Genomic DNA, 14,882 nt, shown 5'->3' on the forward strand with positions numbered 1-14,882 from the left:
GTGTGTCTAGCTGTGAATGGTCACAGCGATCACATGCACAAGCTGGGCCAATCACAGCCCATCTGTGTCATGTGATTAGCCGTGGCCAAATCACAGCTAAGCACAAAAAGAAAAAACCCTGAATGAATCTATGTCATTCAGGTAAATGCTTGCTTATAGCAAAGTAATTCTTTGCTATAAGCAAATTGTGTAAAAAAAAAAAAAAAAATACTGATCACTTCCCCAAAGTAGTACAATGTTACTATAGTAACATTATACTACTTTGGTCATAGTGAAATATGAAAAAAAATCTTAAAAAAGAAAAAAATGTAATAAAAAATTAAAACTAATAAAAAAATTTAAAAAAATGAAAAAATATATAATTTTTTTTTTCATACTGTCACCAATCAGTGTCCCTGATCACCGCCATGCCAGTTATATGATGACGCTGTACTGCACTGGTCACAGTATATAAAAAAAAATAGTGAAAATAATTTTTTTAATTTTTTAATTTTCCGAAAAATTATGACGAAAAAATATCAACTTAAAAAAACTCGCCATGCCTCTTATGAAGTACGTGGGACTGTCTACTTTGCAAAAAGTGGTCATTTGGGGGATATCTGTACTGTTCTGACATTCTTGAACCTCAAGAAATTAGATTGGTGTCAATATTTCAGGATTGATCAATTTTTAGATATATCCGATAGTTTGTGAACTCTATAACTTTCCTACAGAGTAAATAATAAATACTGATTTGGGTTATTTTCAGCAAAGACGTAGTAGAATACATTTTGGCCTAAATTTATGAAGAACAATTATTTATTTGCAAACTGTTATAACTGAAACAGAGAAAAAAGTGGTTTTTCTTCAAAATTTTCGGTCTTTTTTTGTTAATTTAGCAAAAAATAAAAACCCCAGTGGTGATTAAATACCACAAAAAGAAAGCTCTGAAAAAAATGATAAAATTTTAGTTTGGGTACAGTGTTGTATGACCGCGCAATTGTCATTCAAAGTGTGAGAGCGCTGAATCCTGAAAAATGGCCTGGGCAGGAAAGGGTAAAAGTGCCCTGTATGGAAGAGGTTAAAAAAAAAATGCAGTTTTGCTTGCACATGACTGAATGTTGGAAGTCAGCAGAATGTTTTAAATTCCCTTGCAAAGTGAACAATCTATTTGCCTTTGGTAAATCAACCCCATGGAGAGAGTTGTAGCATCTGACTGTCATAGGAAAAGCAAAGGTGTCTTTAAAGCACAGACTGTGTTTGACAACTGTACTGTTTGAAAGGCAAAATGACGGCACTCCTTAGGGGACCAACTGGGTCTCTGGGGACTGGGTTTTGTCTACTAATTATGCACTAGTACTAAACTGTTCATATACGTTTGGCTGTTTCTGAACTGATAGCTTCACACTAATAACAATCCTAATGAATTCTGACGCTAAGATCAAGAACATGGGACATGACCTCAAAATAACAGGAGGAAAATTCAAAACTAATCTTAAAAAGTATTATTTTACTGAAAGAGTAGTTGAATAGATTCCTGGTAGAAGTAGTGAGTCAGTAAATACTAAATGGATTCAATCATGCTTGGGACAAACAGCTATACTCAGACAAAAAAAAAGTTAAAAAACCACATATAAATAAAAAAAATGTGGCATACTCGATAGACCATTGGTCTATTTTCTGCCATCACCATAGATTTACTAAAACTGGAGCACTCGGAATTTGATGTGACTGTACATGGTAACCAATCAGCTTCTAACCTCAACTTGTTCAATTAAGCATTGACAATAAAACCTGGAAGCTGATTGGTTTCTAAGCAGAAGTGAGCCTGATTTTGCACTCTCCAGCTTTAGTAAATAAACCTCACAATGTTTCACATAAGAAATTATATCCTCAATCCTTTCAGGGTACATTTATGATGGCTAATACTTCATTCCTTTTTCTTTCCTGAAAACCAGGACAATTTAAAAAGCTGAAACAGTACGCAGGTAATATTTCCTCCACCTGAATCCTTTTGTGAGGCTATACCTTTTTTTCTTCTTTTTTTTTTGGGTAAATGGAGACTTCTTGACTCAGAAAAGTCCATGAACACAACCGTTCTTTATGCCCCTCAAGATAAAATAGTTGCTGCTCGACTTAGCTCGCCCTAGAAATCCACTTACATCTGATAGCAGAAAGCCCTAGCTTGACAGCACTTGATGTTCATTCACTTTTCATCTGTTGCTAAACAGCATAAATAAGTAATGTGAAGCAAGCTACTTACCAGCCTGGTTTTGCAAGACAAAAGACTATTTGAAATGCAAAGCAGCAAAAATGTTAAGAATCAAAAGATTTACAATAAATCTTAGTAAATGTTTTGATAATGAAAAAAAAAACTTTTTTGAAGAAATACACATTTTATTAAACAGAATTTATTTTCTAGGCACATTAAAAAAAAACACACAAAGTAGAACTATGGTCAAAATAGGAAATTACATATACGATGCAGTCTGTCAATAGCAATAACACAGAAGTCTTTGTTTTTCTAAGTCTATGTGTAAGCTAGGGTTAGTAGGTGGGTGGTCCTCCATGTTCCCCTCCTCATTGGGCGCCCAGAGTGGGCACATAGGAGGCCTACCCAGGATGGGTTCTTCTGGGCTACGCTTAGACAGGGTCACTCATCCTGCACATGGGGTACCTTTGCTTGTGTCATGCCCATCAATGCCTTGGGACAGGGCAGAGGTTGCTTTCAAAGATAACTCAACCTTAAGGTTGATGTCAAACTCTGGGGTGGACTTACACCATGTACACTTGAACAATAAACTGTCCTCATTCCTGTGTCAATGTAAACCTTACTGTCACTTTTGCATTTAGGAGGGACACACTGAGCCTATGCACGCTCCACCTGTCCAGTGTATCTCTGCTACCTCACTCTAATAATGGAATGGGCCCCGCCATGGGGATTATGTTTGCACTCACTTATTTCTTGCTGTTCCATACCTGTGCGCAAGCTGGGCTCCCGTTGCTGTTGAAGCTGGACAACAAGGGAAGGTAATACCAACAGTAACTCCCTCACTGTAAGAGGATGTCCCACCTATCACAGGTACACGCTTCACGGCAGACTGCTTGTACTGACTGTTAGACATCCATTACCCTTGGCAACCACTTTCTGTCTTCATACCCCAGTGTGCTTTACTAGACCCACGTTGTAGACTAAGTGCAGAATGTGCCGGTTACTTGCATACCCCCCTTTATTAACTTCAGAATTGGCAAGGACAATGTTAAAAAGCTTTACTGAAGACATAACAGTTTCAAAACAAAGTGCACAGTCTTTCCCTATTGTCCCTAGTCACTAATTCAGGTTTGAGCTGCCCCAGCGTACCTGCACAGGTAAGAGTACATGTTTGGTTGAGTCCATGTTGGCGGTATCCAGGGCTGGTATCTTCAGTTCAGACTACGGGTCCCAGCAGTCCCCTACATTGGAGAAGATTTCTGAAGCCAAGCGATCATTAGCAGAAATTCTGGACTCGGCATGACAGGCAGAAACTAGCCAAGAACTAAGAGCAAGACTATCTGCTACAACATGTTGTGGCTTGTGTGTGTCTTTCCTTCACACACAGCAGACTGTGTGTCTGGGCAGAGCCCTCCCCCCTTTTATTAACAGCACAATGAGAGAAGCAGAGCTCAGCAAAGAGAACAGGAACTTGGGTTAACTCTTTCTCTCCCGGCTGGGGCAACAGCTGTCTCACTATCCAGCACTTCAACCTGCTTACAATGCTTACATTTGCACTGTAATGTAGTTTTATTACCTGCTGATCCTGATGATAGATCTATTATTGTTCCTCTTTTTTTAGCAGGCCAAGCTTTGCAGCAGAAGTGGCAGTTAAAGTTATGGCAAACTATAAAACACTGACAAGTATGTTACAACTGTCAGCTTTTATACAGAACTTTTTTAAGTAGGTACAGCAGCTGTTTTGTTTTTAAGCATTACGCTTAAATGTGTAGGTGGTACCCCATCATTGCTTTACATAGCCATACCCTGCAGATGGGGCCCTACCATTATACATGGCTTCCAAGGCATATTCTTTACTTTGTAGCCGATCAAGCCCACACAGACCAACTTGTCTGCCAATATGTGCACAGATGCTGGTGTAAGATTGACTCATTAGAGTTTCCTGATTCTAGTCCATAACAACTCCCATATGCCCGGAGCACCTCTCACACAGGGCTCTGCACTTTTCTGTGATTCAGATTAGGATATCGGAATATTTGGGGCCCGGCATGGCATATGAGGGCCTGGGTCATCTGGTGCGTGTTCCTTGAGTGGGTTCTCTCACACTACCAAGCGACTCCTTCCCCTAATCACTACCAGCTCCTAGGCTGATCAGATGTGCACTAGTGCTCATGGTTACTCTATTGCCTAGGTTTTTGCTATTTACACTGATTCATACTTCCGACATCTTTCATCATACCACACGGAGGCTGCTTGTTGCACTTGAGGCTTCTTACTGCAAATAAATGTAAACTGTACACAATAGTAGGAACTTCATACATTTACTCCATTTCCTCAAATTGAACCTTTCCAAAACCGAGCTGCTAATCTTCCCCCCAGCCCATGCCCCCCCACCCTCTCCATCACGACCAACGCCACCATCAGTCCCACCCCGCAAGCCAAAGTTCTAGGTGTCACTCTAGACTCAAACCTGTCCTTCCAACCCCATGTCCAATCGTTGACAAACTCATGCAGGCTCCACCTCCGCAACATCCCCAAAATACATACATTCCTAACCCCAGACACTACTAAACAACTCGTTCACTCCCTCATTATTTCACGACTTGACTACTGCAAGTCCCTTCTCACAGGCCAACCCCAACACAGGCTATCCCCGCTTCAGTCTATCCTGAACTCAGCAGCCAGACTCATCCACCTTACCAACCACTTCTCTTCTGCCACCCACCTCTGTCATTCCCTCCACTGGCTTCCAATTGCCCGACGCATTAAATTCAAACTACTAACATTGACATACAAAGCCATTCATAACGCTGCCCCAAACTACCTCACTGACCAGATACCCAAATACCACCCAACCCGTAATCTTCGCTCCTCACAAGACCTCCTACTCTCTAGCTCCCTGGTCTCCACCTCCCACGCCCGACTGCAGGACTTCTCCAGGACGTCTCCCATCCTCTGGAACTCACTACCCCAATCCATTAGACTGTCACCTACCCTCCTCACCTTTTAGGCGCACCCTGAAAACCCATTTCTTCAGGGAAGCCTACCCCACCCTCACCTAACAACCGATCTCTTCCACTCCTCCTACCACTTCATCCCCCACAGCCACTTCCTCCTGTACCACTTTCCCCTCCCTCCTAGATTGTAAGCTCGAAAGAGCAGGGCCCTTGAACCCCTTGTGTATTGTTTTGTTACTGTATTGTCTCATATTCTGTCCCCCACTATAATGTACAGCACTGAGCAAACCTTTCTCTATATAAATACTGTATAATATAATAATAATTTGGTAAATGATTTTACATGTGGTCCATGTGGATGGTAAACAGTCCCATAACAAGGTAAACCTTCAACAATATCCATCAAGATGGAAGGAGTGAGAATTGCAGTACTCATGATTCTGTAACATATTCTCACTTAGCCTTCATTTAAAGTGATATTAAACCAGGTCTCTGTATTCACTCTATCTGGTCTCCCACAGTACACACAACATGGAAATGCAATTATTTTAGTAACTATAAACTGCTAAAAACCTTTTCTCATCAGCAGTTAAAGCAGTCTTGTGACTTCAGCACAGCACTGGTTAAAGCTAGTAAGAGTAGATTTCTTTCTGCTCTAGGAGTATGTGAAACCCCTGACCCTCTGTTTGGACAGTGCTGATTGGCCTTGTGCTGATCACATGCGCTCTCCCAAGGAAAAAAAAACCTCTCTAGCAATACACACCAAACTGAGCATGTGCATGTGACTACGGATTCAGTCTGTATCAGGTGGTCATTTCAACAAGAGGAGGGGCAGAGAAGAAAGGATCAAACAGCCTTTTTACACAATGCAGAGGATTAACCCCTTAGGTTCCACAGTGAGTATAACAAGCACACTTTACTGGATATACAGACTGATTTTACTGTTGTGGGTTTAGGGGCACAGCCTTCAGTTCCCAGTCAGGCCTCTTTCCAAAGGAAAATATACATACCTCCCAACTTTTTGAGATGGGAAAGAGGGACACAGAGAATATAATCAAATTATAAACCCCTGCCATGCCTCCAGTAACACAGACTATGAGGCTTCATGTGCAAAAAATGATTGATTTACTTTTATAACACTACTTTCCCTTTATTTTGGCTTCTCAAAGCAACAAATTGAGTAATTTAAAGGTTATATAAAACATTTAGCGCAGTAAACAATTTTGATATTTAAATACCACTTTGTTTTATAGAGATCCTTATATCAGGCCAAAAAGAGGGACATCTGAGGAAGAAAGAGGGACAGAGGGATTTGGTTCCAAATGAGTTGGGAGGTATGAATATATACTCACTAAAATACATTATACTTTCCACGTTGACAACATTTTGTTATGTTATGTTCTGTATTGTATCGTTATGAAGATTCTAAATGCCATGTCTCTATTATGTTATAACACAATCTTATTTGCACAACTTGTATAAAGGGTATCATGCTCTCCTAAGCAGAGACATTTTCACTGAAGGTAGGCAGAGAAGCTACAGTATCACTATGTAGCACTACCCCCTTAGGAGTCACCAGAGATTTGGGTCCCCCTATAGTCCTGCACATCCAGGCAATACGCATTTCCTTCCAGTCTTGCACTCCGGAGACAGTAAACAATCTTTGAACTTGTTTTTTTTCATTAGGGGATTTGAACTTGGATGGGGATGAGGGACACATGGGATGCCTAAGGAACTGTTAAACTGATGACAACTTTCTGAAACTATGTACAAATTATCAGAAAGGGTTTTCTTCTTTGGAGAGCTATCCAGCCTCTCCAAACGTATCACCTCAGACCCCAGAGGAAATCTCTTCTTCACCCAGCTGCCTGAGGAAATTGCTGGGCAAGGGAACCCAGAATCTGCCACTTTAGGGACAGCAGTCCCAGATGAGGGCTAGTCAGGTTTCCTACCAGAATGCCTTCTCCCCTTATCTAGCCCAGGGGGTGTGGGATTAATCATTCAGTCCTCTCCTGCAAGCGTATGGGTTGGTGGCTGTTTTCAGGCCTTTGGCTGGGCTGGCTCCTTCCTGCTTCCCAGGCTGTCCTCTTTCAGGGGACAGTTGAGACTGAGAGATCCTCCCTTCCAGTTCCTCTGCCTGTAGGTAGGCCCCTTTCCTAGACCCCCTTCTAGGCTCTGTCCTCCATTCTGCTCACTCCATCTTCCACTCGATCTCTCCCGCCTCTCAGCAGATTTAGCTATGCTTACACACTGTTCCAACCCCTTGCCAAGCCTTCTGCTTGGGGATTTATTGAGATTCTTTAGGCATACAGACCAGCCACTCCTCATCCCACCCACTGAGTTCTAGAGACTTCTCCAAGTCTCTAGATCAGAGGGAGGGATTAGAGAGCTGATCTGCAGAGTCTTTTAGCCCTGACCCAGATGTGGCCCCTCTGACTATTTCCCCTGGCTGCTCTTTAGCCTCCTGTCTAAAAATAATTAAGTAGCTCCTCCTAGCTTTCCTAGGAGGGTGCTACTACTATTTACTGCAAACACCCTCCTGATGTTGTTTTCTGTGTGCAGAAGTCGTATTTTTCCTTTAATCTCAACAGTGCTGTAAAAAACATAGAGGAGTTATTACACTAATGAAGATCTTTCCTTTTCAATTTTTCATTTCTGAAGCAAATACTGGATTTTTCGCTCCATAAGATGCACCTGACCATAAGACGCGCCTAGATTTTAGAGAAAAATAAAAAAAAATATTCTGAACCAATGGACTGCAGACATAGTACAGGAAATGACCAGAGACTGCGGACACCGTACAGGAGATGACCAGAGACTGCGGACACAGCACAGGAGATGAGCAGAGCCTGCGGACAAAGTACAGGAGATGACCAGAGACTGCAGACATAGTACAGGAGATGACCAGAGACTGTAGACACAGTACAGGAGATGACCAGAGACTGCGGACACAGTACAGGAGATGACCAAGAGACTGCGGACACAGTACAGGAGATGACCAAGTGACTGCGGACACAGTACAGGAGATGACCAGAGACTGCGGACACAGTACAGGAGATGAGCAGAGCCTGCGGACACAGTACAGGAGATGACCAGAGACTGCGGACATAGTACAGGAGATGACCAGAGACTGTAGACACAGTACAGGAGATGACCAGAGACTGCGGACACAGTACAGAAGATGACCAAGTGACTGCGGACACAGTACAGGAGATGACCAAGTGACTGCGGACACAGTACAGGAGATGACCAAGTGACTGCGGACACAGTACAGGAGATGACCAGAGACTGCAGACATAGTACAGGAGATGACCAGAGACTGCGGACACACTACAGGAGATGACCAAGAGACTGCAGACATACCACAGGAGATGAAAAAGTGACTGCGGACACAGTACAGGAGATGACCAGAGACTGCGGACATAGTATAGGAGATGACCAGAGACTGCGGACACAGTACAAGAGATGACCGGAGACTGCGGACACAGTACAGGAGATGACCAGAGACTGCGGACATAGTACAGGAGATGACCAGAGACTGTAGACACAGTACAGGAGATGACCAGAGACTGCGGACACAGTACAGGAGATGACCAACAGACTGCGGACACAGTACAGGAGATGACCAAGTGACTGCGGACACAGTACAGGAGATGACCAAGTGACTGCGGACACAGTACAGGAGATGACCAAGTGACTGCGGACACAGTACAGGAGATGACCAGAGACTGCAGACATAGTACAGGAGATGACCAGAGACTGCGGACACAGTACAGGAGATGACCAGAGACTGCAGACATAGTACAGGAGATGACCAGAGACTGCGGACACAGTACAGGAGATGACCAAGAGACTGCAGACATAGTACAGGAGATGACCAGAGACTGCGGACATAGTACAGGAGATGACCAGAGACTGCGGACACACTACAGGAGATGACCAAGAGACTGCAGACATAGTACAGGAGATGACCAGAGACTGCGGACACAGTACAGGAGATGACCAGAGACTGCGGACACAGTACAGGAGATGAAAAAGTGACTGCGGACACAGTACAGGAGATGACCAGAGACTGCGGACATAGTATAGGAGATGACCAGAGACTGCGGACATAGTACAAGAGATGACCGGAGACTGCGGACACAGTACAGGACATGACCAAGTGACTGTGGACACAGTACAGGAGATGAGCAGAGACTGCAGACACAGTACAGGGAATGACCAGAGACTGCGGACACAGTACAGATGATCAGAGACTGCAGACAGGGGCATATCTACCGCGAGGCAAACAAGGCATCTGCCTTGGGCAGCATTTTTCAGAGGGGCAGCATCGTCCCCAGGCAGAAGGGACCAATGCCGTCGCTGCTAAGGGCTGTGCTTGTGGGTGCTAGAACTGGACGTGTTCGGGCGGGTTCGTGTGTGCTCGGCGGCGAGGATGGGTGAGGAGACAGAGAACCTGTCAGCCATGGGGCCGCCTGAACAGGGAGCCGGGTGGCACATAGAGGACCGTGCATTTCTTGGTTGCTCTATGTGCCGCCCGGTCTCCTCCCCTATCCATCTCCTGCATGAGGTCAGCTCCTGTATGCTCCCCCACGGCCCCCCCCCCCCATCCAGCACTGCAGGGGATCTGTCAGCATTTGCAGTCCATAGTGCTGACAATCCCCCCCTCACACAAACTGGAGAGCAGAGAGAAAGCTGCCCCTCCTCCTCCCGCCCTCTCCTCCTGTGTCTGTCCCGCCCACACTTCCAGCCCGCCTTGTATCTTCTTTCCCCCCTTCTCTCCTCTCTCTCTCCTCCCTCTCTCTCTCTCACCCCCCCTCTCCCTCTCTCCCCCCCCTCTCTCCCTCTCCCCCTCTCTCTCCCCCTCTCTCTTCTCTCCTCCCTCTCTCTCCTCCCTCTCCCTCTCTCCCCCCCCCTCTCCCCCTCCCTCCCTCTCTCCCCCCCCTCTCCCCCTCCCTCCCTCTCTCCCTCTCTCTCCCTCTCTCTCCTATCTCTCTCTCCATCTCCCTTCTCTTCCCGACTCTCTCTTCTCCACCCCTCTTCTCTCTTTCCCTCTCTCTCTCTCTACCCACCCCCCTCTCTCTTTCTCTCCCTCTCTCTTCTCTCACCCCTCTCGCTCCCTCCCTCCCCCCCTCTCCCCCTCTCCCCTCCCTCTCTCTTCTCTCCCCCTCTATCTCCCCTCTCCAACCTCTCTCTCTTCTCTCCTCTCTCCTCTCCCCCTCTCTTTCTCCCCCCTCTCTCCCCCCTCTCTTTCTCTACCTCTCTCTCCCCCCCTCTCTTCTTTCTCCTCTCGCTCTCTCTTCTCTCTCCTCTCTTCCCCCCCCCCTCTTCTCTCTCCTCTCTTTTCCTTCCCTAATACAAAAAAAAATTAAATTATAAAATTGTAAATATAAATAAGAACCTAGTGGCACTAGTGGCAAAACTAACAGGGACGCAAAGGCTGCTCATGCGACCAGACCCTTGCGTTCCGCCACCAGGCTCTGAGGAAAGGGTCCCTGGGCTTTGGGCTGCTCAGTCCAAAGTGCCCAGGCCCATTTTTTGTCCCAGTCCAGGCCTGGCCATGACCAATAAAGGGCACAATGTCTATGAAGATCTCGAGGTTCTACTTGTTTTACTAGGAGGTGCAGTATGTGAGTATTCTCTGAGGTGCTGGATGTTTAACTATATTTGTGAAAGCTTGATGTAGACTAGACTCTTTGAGTGGCTTCAGGGTCTAACAGGTTGTGCAGCACCCATCTAATGCGTGTAGCAAATCAGATATCTATAGTGCTTGGTGTAGACCAGGCCTATCCAGCTGGTTCACAGTCTCTGACCATCTCCTGTATCCTGTCTGTAGTCTCTGACTGTCTCCTCAATCCTGTCCGCAGTCTCTGACTGTCTCCTGTATCCTGTCCGCAGTCTGCGGTCATCTCCTGTACTATGTCTGTAGTCTCTGACTGTCTCCTGTACTATGTCCGCAGTCTCTGATCTCTCCTATATCCTGTCTGCAGTCTCTGACCATCTCCTGTAGTATATCAGCAGACTCCGATTATCTCCTGTATCATGTCTGCAGTCTCTGACCATCCCCTGTATGCTGTCCATAGTCTCTGACCATCCCCTGTATCCTGTCCACAGTCTCTGACCATCCCCTGTATCCTGTCCACAGTCTCTGACCATCTCCTTTAGTATGTCAGCAGACCTTGATCATCTCCTGTATCCTGCCCTCAGTCTCTGACCTTCTTCTGTATCCTGTCCTAAGTCTCTGACCATCTCCTGTATCCCGTCCGCCATCTCTGACCATCTCCTGTATCCTGTCCGCTGTCTCTGACCGTCTCCTGTATCCTGTCCACCGTCTCTGACCGTCTCCTGTATCCTGTCCACAGTCTCTGACCATCTCATATAGTATGTCAGCAGACTCTGATAATCTCCTGTATCCTGTCCTCAGTCTCTGACCGCCTCCTGTATGCTGTCTACAATCTCTGACCGTCTCCTGTATCCTGTCCGCAGTCTCTGGCTGTCTCCTGTATCCTGTCCACAGTCTCTGACCGTCTCCTGTATCCTGTCCAGTCTCTGACCGTCTCCTGTATCTTGTCTGCAGTCTCTGACAATCTCCTGGAGGTGGAGCTCTAATAGGAAAAGGTGGAGCCTAAAGCAGAAGGGGTAGGGTTTACAGATGAAGAGGTGGATCCTAAACAGGAAGGGGTGGGACAAATTTAGATGGGGGGGTGTGATTTTAGTCTTGCCTAGGGCAGCACAAAACCAAAATATACCACTGACTGAGGACACAGTACAGGAGATGACCAGAGACTGCAGACAGTACAGGGGATGACCAGAGACTGCAGACAGTACAGGGGATGACCAGAGACTGCAGACAGTACAGGGGATGACCAGAGACTGCAGACAGTACAGGGGATGACCAGAGACTGCAGACAGTACAGGGGATGACCAGAGACTGCAGACAGTACAGGGGATGACCAGAGACTGCAGACAGTACAGGGGATGACCAGAGACTGCAGACAATACAGGGGATGACCAGAGACTGCAGACAGTACAGGAGGCGACCAGAGACTGCAGACAATACAGGGGATGACCAGAGACTGCAGACAGTATAGGGGATGACCAGAGACTGCAGACAGTACAGGGGATGACCAAGAGACTGCACACAGTACAGGGGATGACCAGAGACTGCAGACAGTACAGGGGATCACCAAGATACTGCGGACCTTTGGGGAGGGAGGGGGAACGGGTACCTGAATTTCCGCGGAGTTGTCCTCCCTTTAGTGTGGGCACCCGGCTGTTTTTTTTTTTGGTCAGGCTTTTTTCCTGCATTATCCTAACCTGGATTTCCTGTGAATAACACACTAAAGATGAGTACACACTAAACTAAAATTCCTCTGTTTCAGCAGGAACCGCCCAAATTTTGATCTCTGTGTAGCCCTCCCTGTTAGACAAGCAGATCATTAGCTTGTGTTGAATGGGACTGCTAAAAAAAACCCCTTCAATCAGCGACTTGCAGCCAAACGGCTGTAGCACTGATCAGTGTACTCAGACAGTGGAGTCTCTGCTGTCAGAATACATTGTCCTGGTGGAGGAGTTTCCTTCATCCATATCACTTATGTGGATGCAGGAATCTGTAAAAAAAAAAAAATCTGAGAAAACGAACAGTGTGTACCCAACTTTACTGTCACTGGGTAACTATGCTCTCTCCTCCATTGTATCTATGGAGGTAGCCATGGTTGTCACCCAGGCTGGACTTCAAACAAGTCAGCCTTTATTTATCTTAATTGCATGGTGACTGAAGGTGTTGTGAGTTTAGATAACAAAGGTAAGATTTATTTTGTCTTCACGGGAAGTTGCAAGGACCATGCATTTCTAGCAAAATCTACAGGTACAGGATTTTCTGTACTAGTTGAAAGCATTTGTAGCCATTAAAAATGAAAATTTAATGCCACTACCATATCTAAGGACCAGGCCTTGATCAAGGAGGGTTCTGGGGAGAGCTATACCCCCCCCCCCAAATTTTAGCTGTACCCTCCCAGACTTCTGAGAGTGCATCCACAAATCCATGAGACCTGATGGGGACAGTTGATGTAAGGGGGCACTGTGTTGCATACAATTGATGTAAGGGGGCACTCTGATAGAGGCAGTTGATGCAAAGGGGGCACTCTGAGGGGAGCATTTGATGTAAGGGGCACTCTGATGAGGCAGTTGATGTAAGGGGCACTCTGATGAGACAATTGATGTAAAGAGGGACTCTTATAGGAGCCCTGATGTAAGGAGGAACTATGAGGAGAACTCCTGATATAAGGAAGGACTTTGTTAGGGACACCTGATATAAGGGGGCACAGGTTCTGTTTAACCACTTCTCATCTGGCCCATGTACATAAACTGCCGGATGGGAGTAGTACAGGAGCGGGTGGCCGTGTATAAACGGCCTCCGCATTCACTGCCTGTGCGCGCTCCCTGGGAGTGTACACCGATCGCTCACGGGACTTCTGTGTGAGGTCCCGATTCATGTGATCACTGATTGGCCAATCAGTGATCACATGCATAGTAGTAAGCAAGATGTCACTTCTGACATCATTGCTTACTACTTGTGAAATCTGTGAATGATCACATGGTACAAGGCTATTCACAATAGCCTTGTACCATGTGACAAGCTGTGACCAATCACAGCTATCACAGTATTTCTCAATGGTTGCAAGAATGCAGCCAGAGAGAAAGAGAAATTATTTATTTATTATTTATGGGTGTAAAAGCAATAAGTGTAAAAAAAGAAAAACAAATCTTCATCACCCCCCACAAGTAGTACAGTGTCACTATGGTGACACTGTACTGCTAGGGTGATGGTATGTTAAAAAAAAAACAAATAATAATATAAAAAAAAATACAAATGTAAAACAAAGTTTGAAAAATTATAATTTTTGGTTATAAACTAATTTGGGTTTTTCTTTACTAAAAAGATAGATGAACACATATTGGCCAAGATTTATGAAGAAAGATTATTTATTTGCAAAATTTTATAAGAAAAACACTTTTTTTTTTTCAAAATGTTTGGACTTTTTCATTTATATAGCAAAAAAAATAAAAATCCCAGTGGTGAATAAATACCACCAAAATAAGGTTTTATCTGTCTCAACAAAATGCTAAAAAATCATATGGGTACAGTGTTGCATGACCGCGCAATTGTCATTCAAAGTGATAGCACTGAAAGCTGAAAATTGGCCTGGACAGGAAGGGGGTAAAAGTGTCCGGATTTGAAGTGGTTAATCACCCTAAACGATTGACAGCCTAATTCATACTAGGCTTACCAGTTCACTCTTGCACCACCTCTGCACTAACGGTCAGACATTACTTCCAGGTTATGACTCCGTGGTACAGTGTGCGGAGTTAACAGGGAATACTGGTTCCATTTATCCCAGTCACACTATTGACATTATGCCTCCTGACTTTTTTTACTGCACCCCCAGATCAGATAGACTAGATCCTGCCCTGCCAAGGACTGGTAAGCTGCGATATAATATCTTTTTTCTTAAGTTTAGTTATCATTTCAAAAAAGAAAAAGAAGTTCATTGTGAGAGTTTACATTTTAGGACTGACCATGTGCAGAATGATATCACATAGCAAAGGAGAATTAGAAGAGAAGCTTTCATTGATTGCTACAACCCCCTCCTGATGTTATCTATTTGCAGGAGTTCCATTTCTTTCTTTTTCTTCCTAGCTTAAATTTATTTCTGAAAACTACACTGCAGGAG

General features: G+C 45.0%; 1 protein-coding gene across 3 annotated transcripts in view; it reads left to right on the plus strand.

Moving 5' to 3' along the window:
• Window positions 1–14,882, plus strand: part of CHRNB3 (cholinergic receptor nicotinic beta 3 subunit) — a 71,806-nt gene that overhangs the window by 20,447 nt on the left and 36,477 nt on the right. Inside the window, exon 2 of one of the 3 annotated variants that reach the window (XM_089669970.1) lies at window positions 6,402–6,482. The exons of the other annotated variants lie outside the window; for them this stretch is intronic. Within the exon in view, the coding sequence (XP_089526096.1) occupies window positions 6,402–6,482 (81 nt within the window). The remainder of the gene's footprint in view (window positions 1–6,401; window positions 6,483–14,882) is intronic. 3 annotated transcript variants of the gene reach the window in all.

This window comes from Staurois parvus, unplaced genomic scaffold (assembly GCF_062004578.1).
Source record: "Staurois parvus isolate SC_StPar_1 unplaced genomic scaffold, SC_StPar_1.0 ptg000086l, whole genome shotgun sequence".
NCBI classification, from domain to species: domain Eukaryota; kingdom Metazoa; phylum Chordata; class Amphibia; order Anura; family Ranidae; genus Staurois; species Staurois parvus.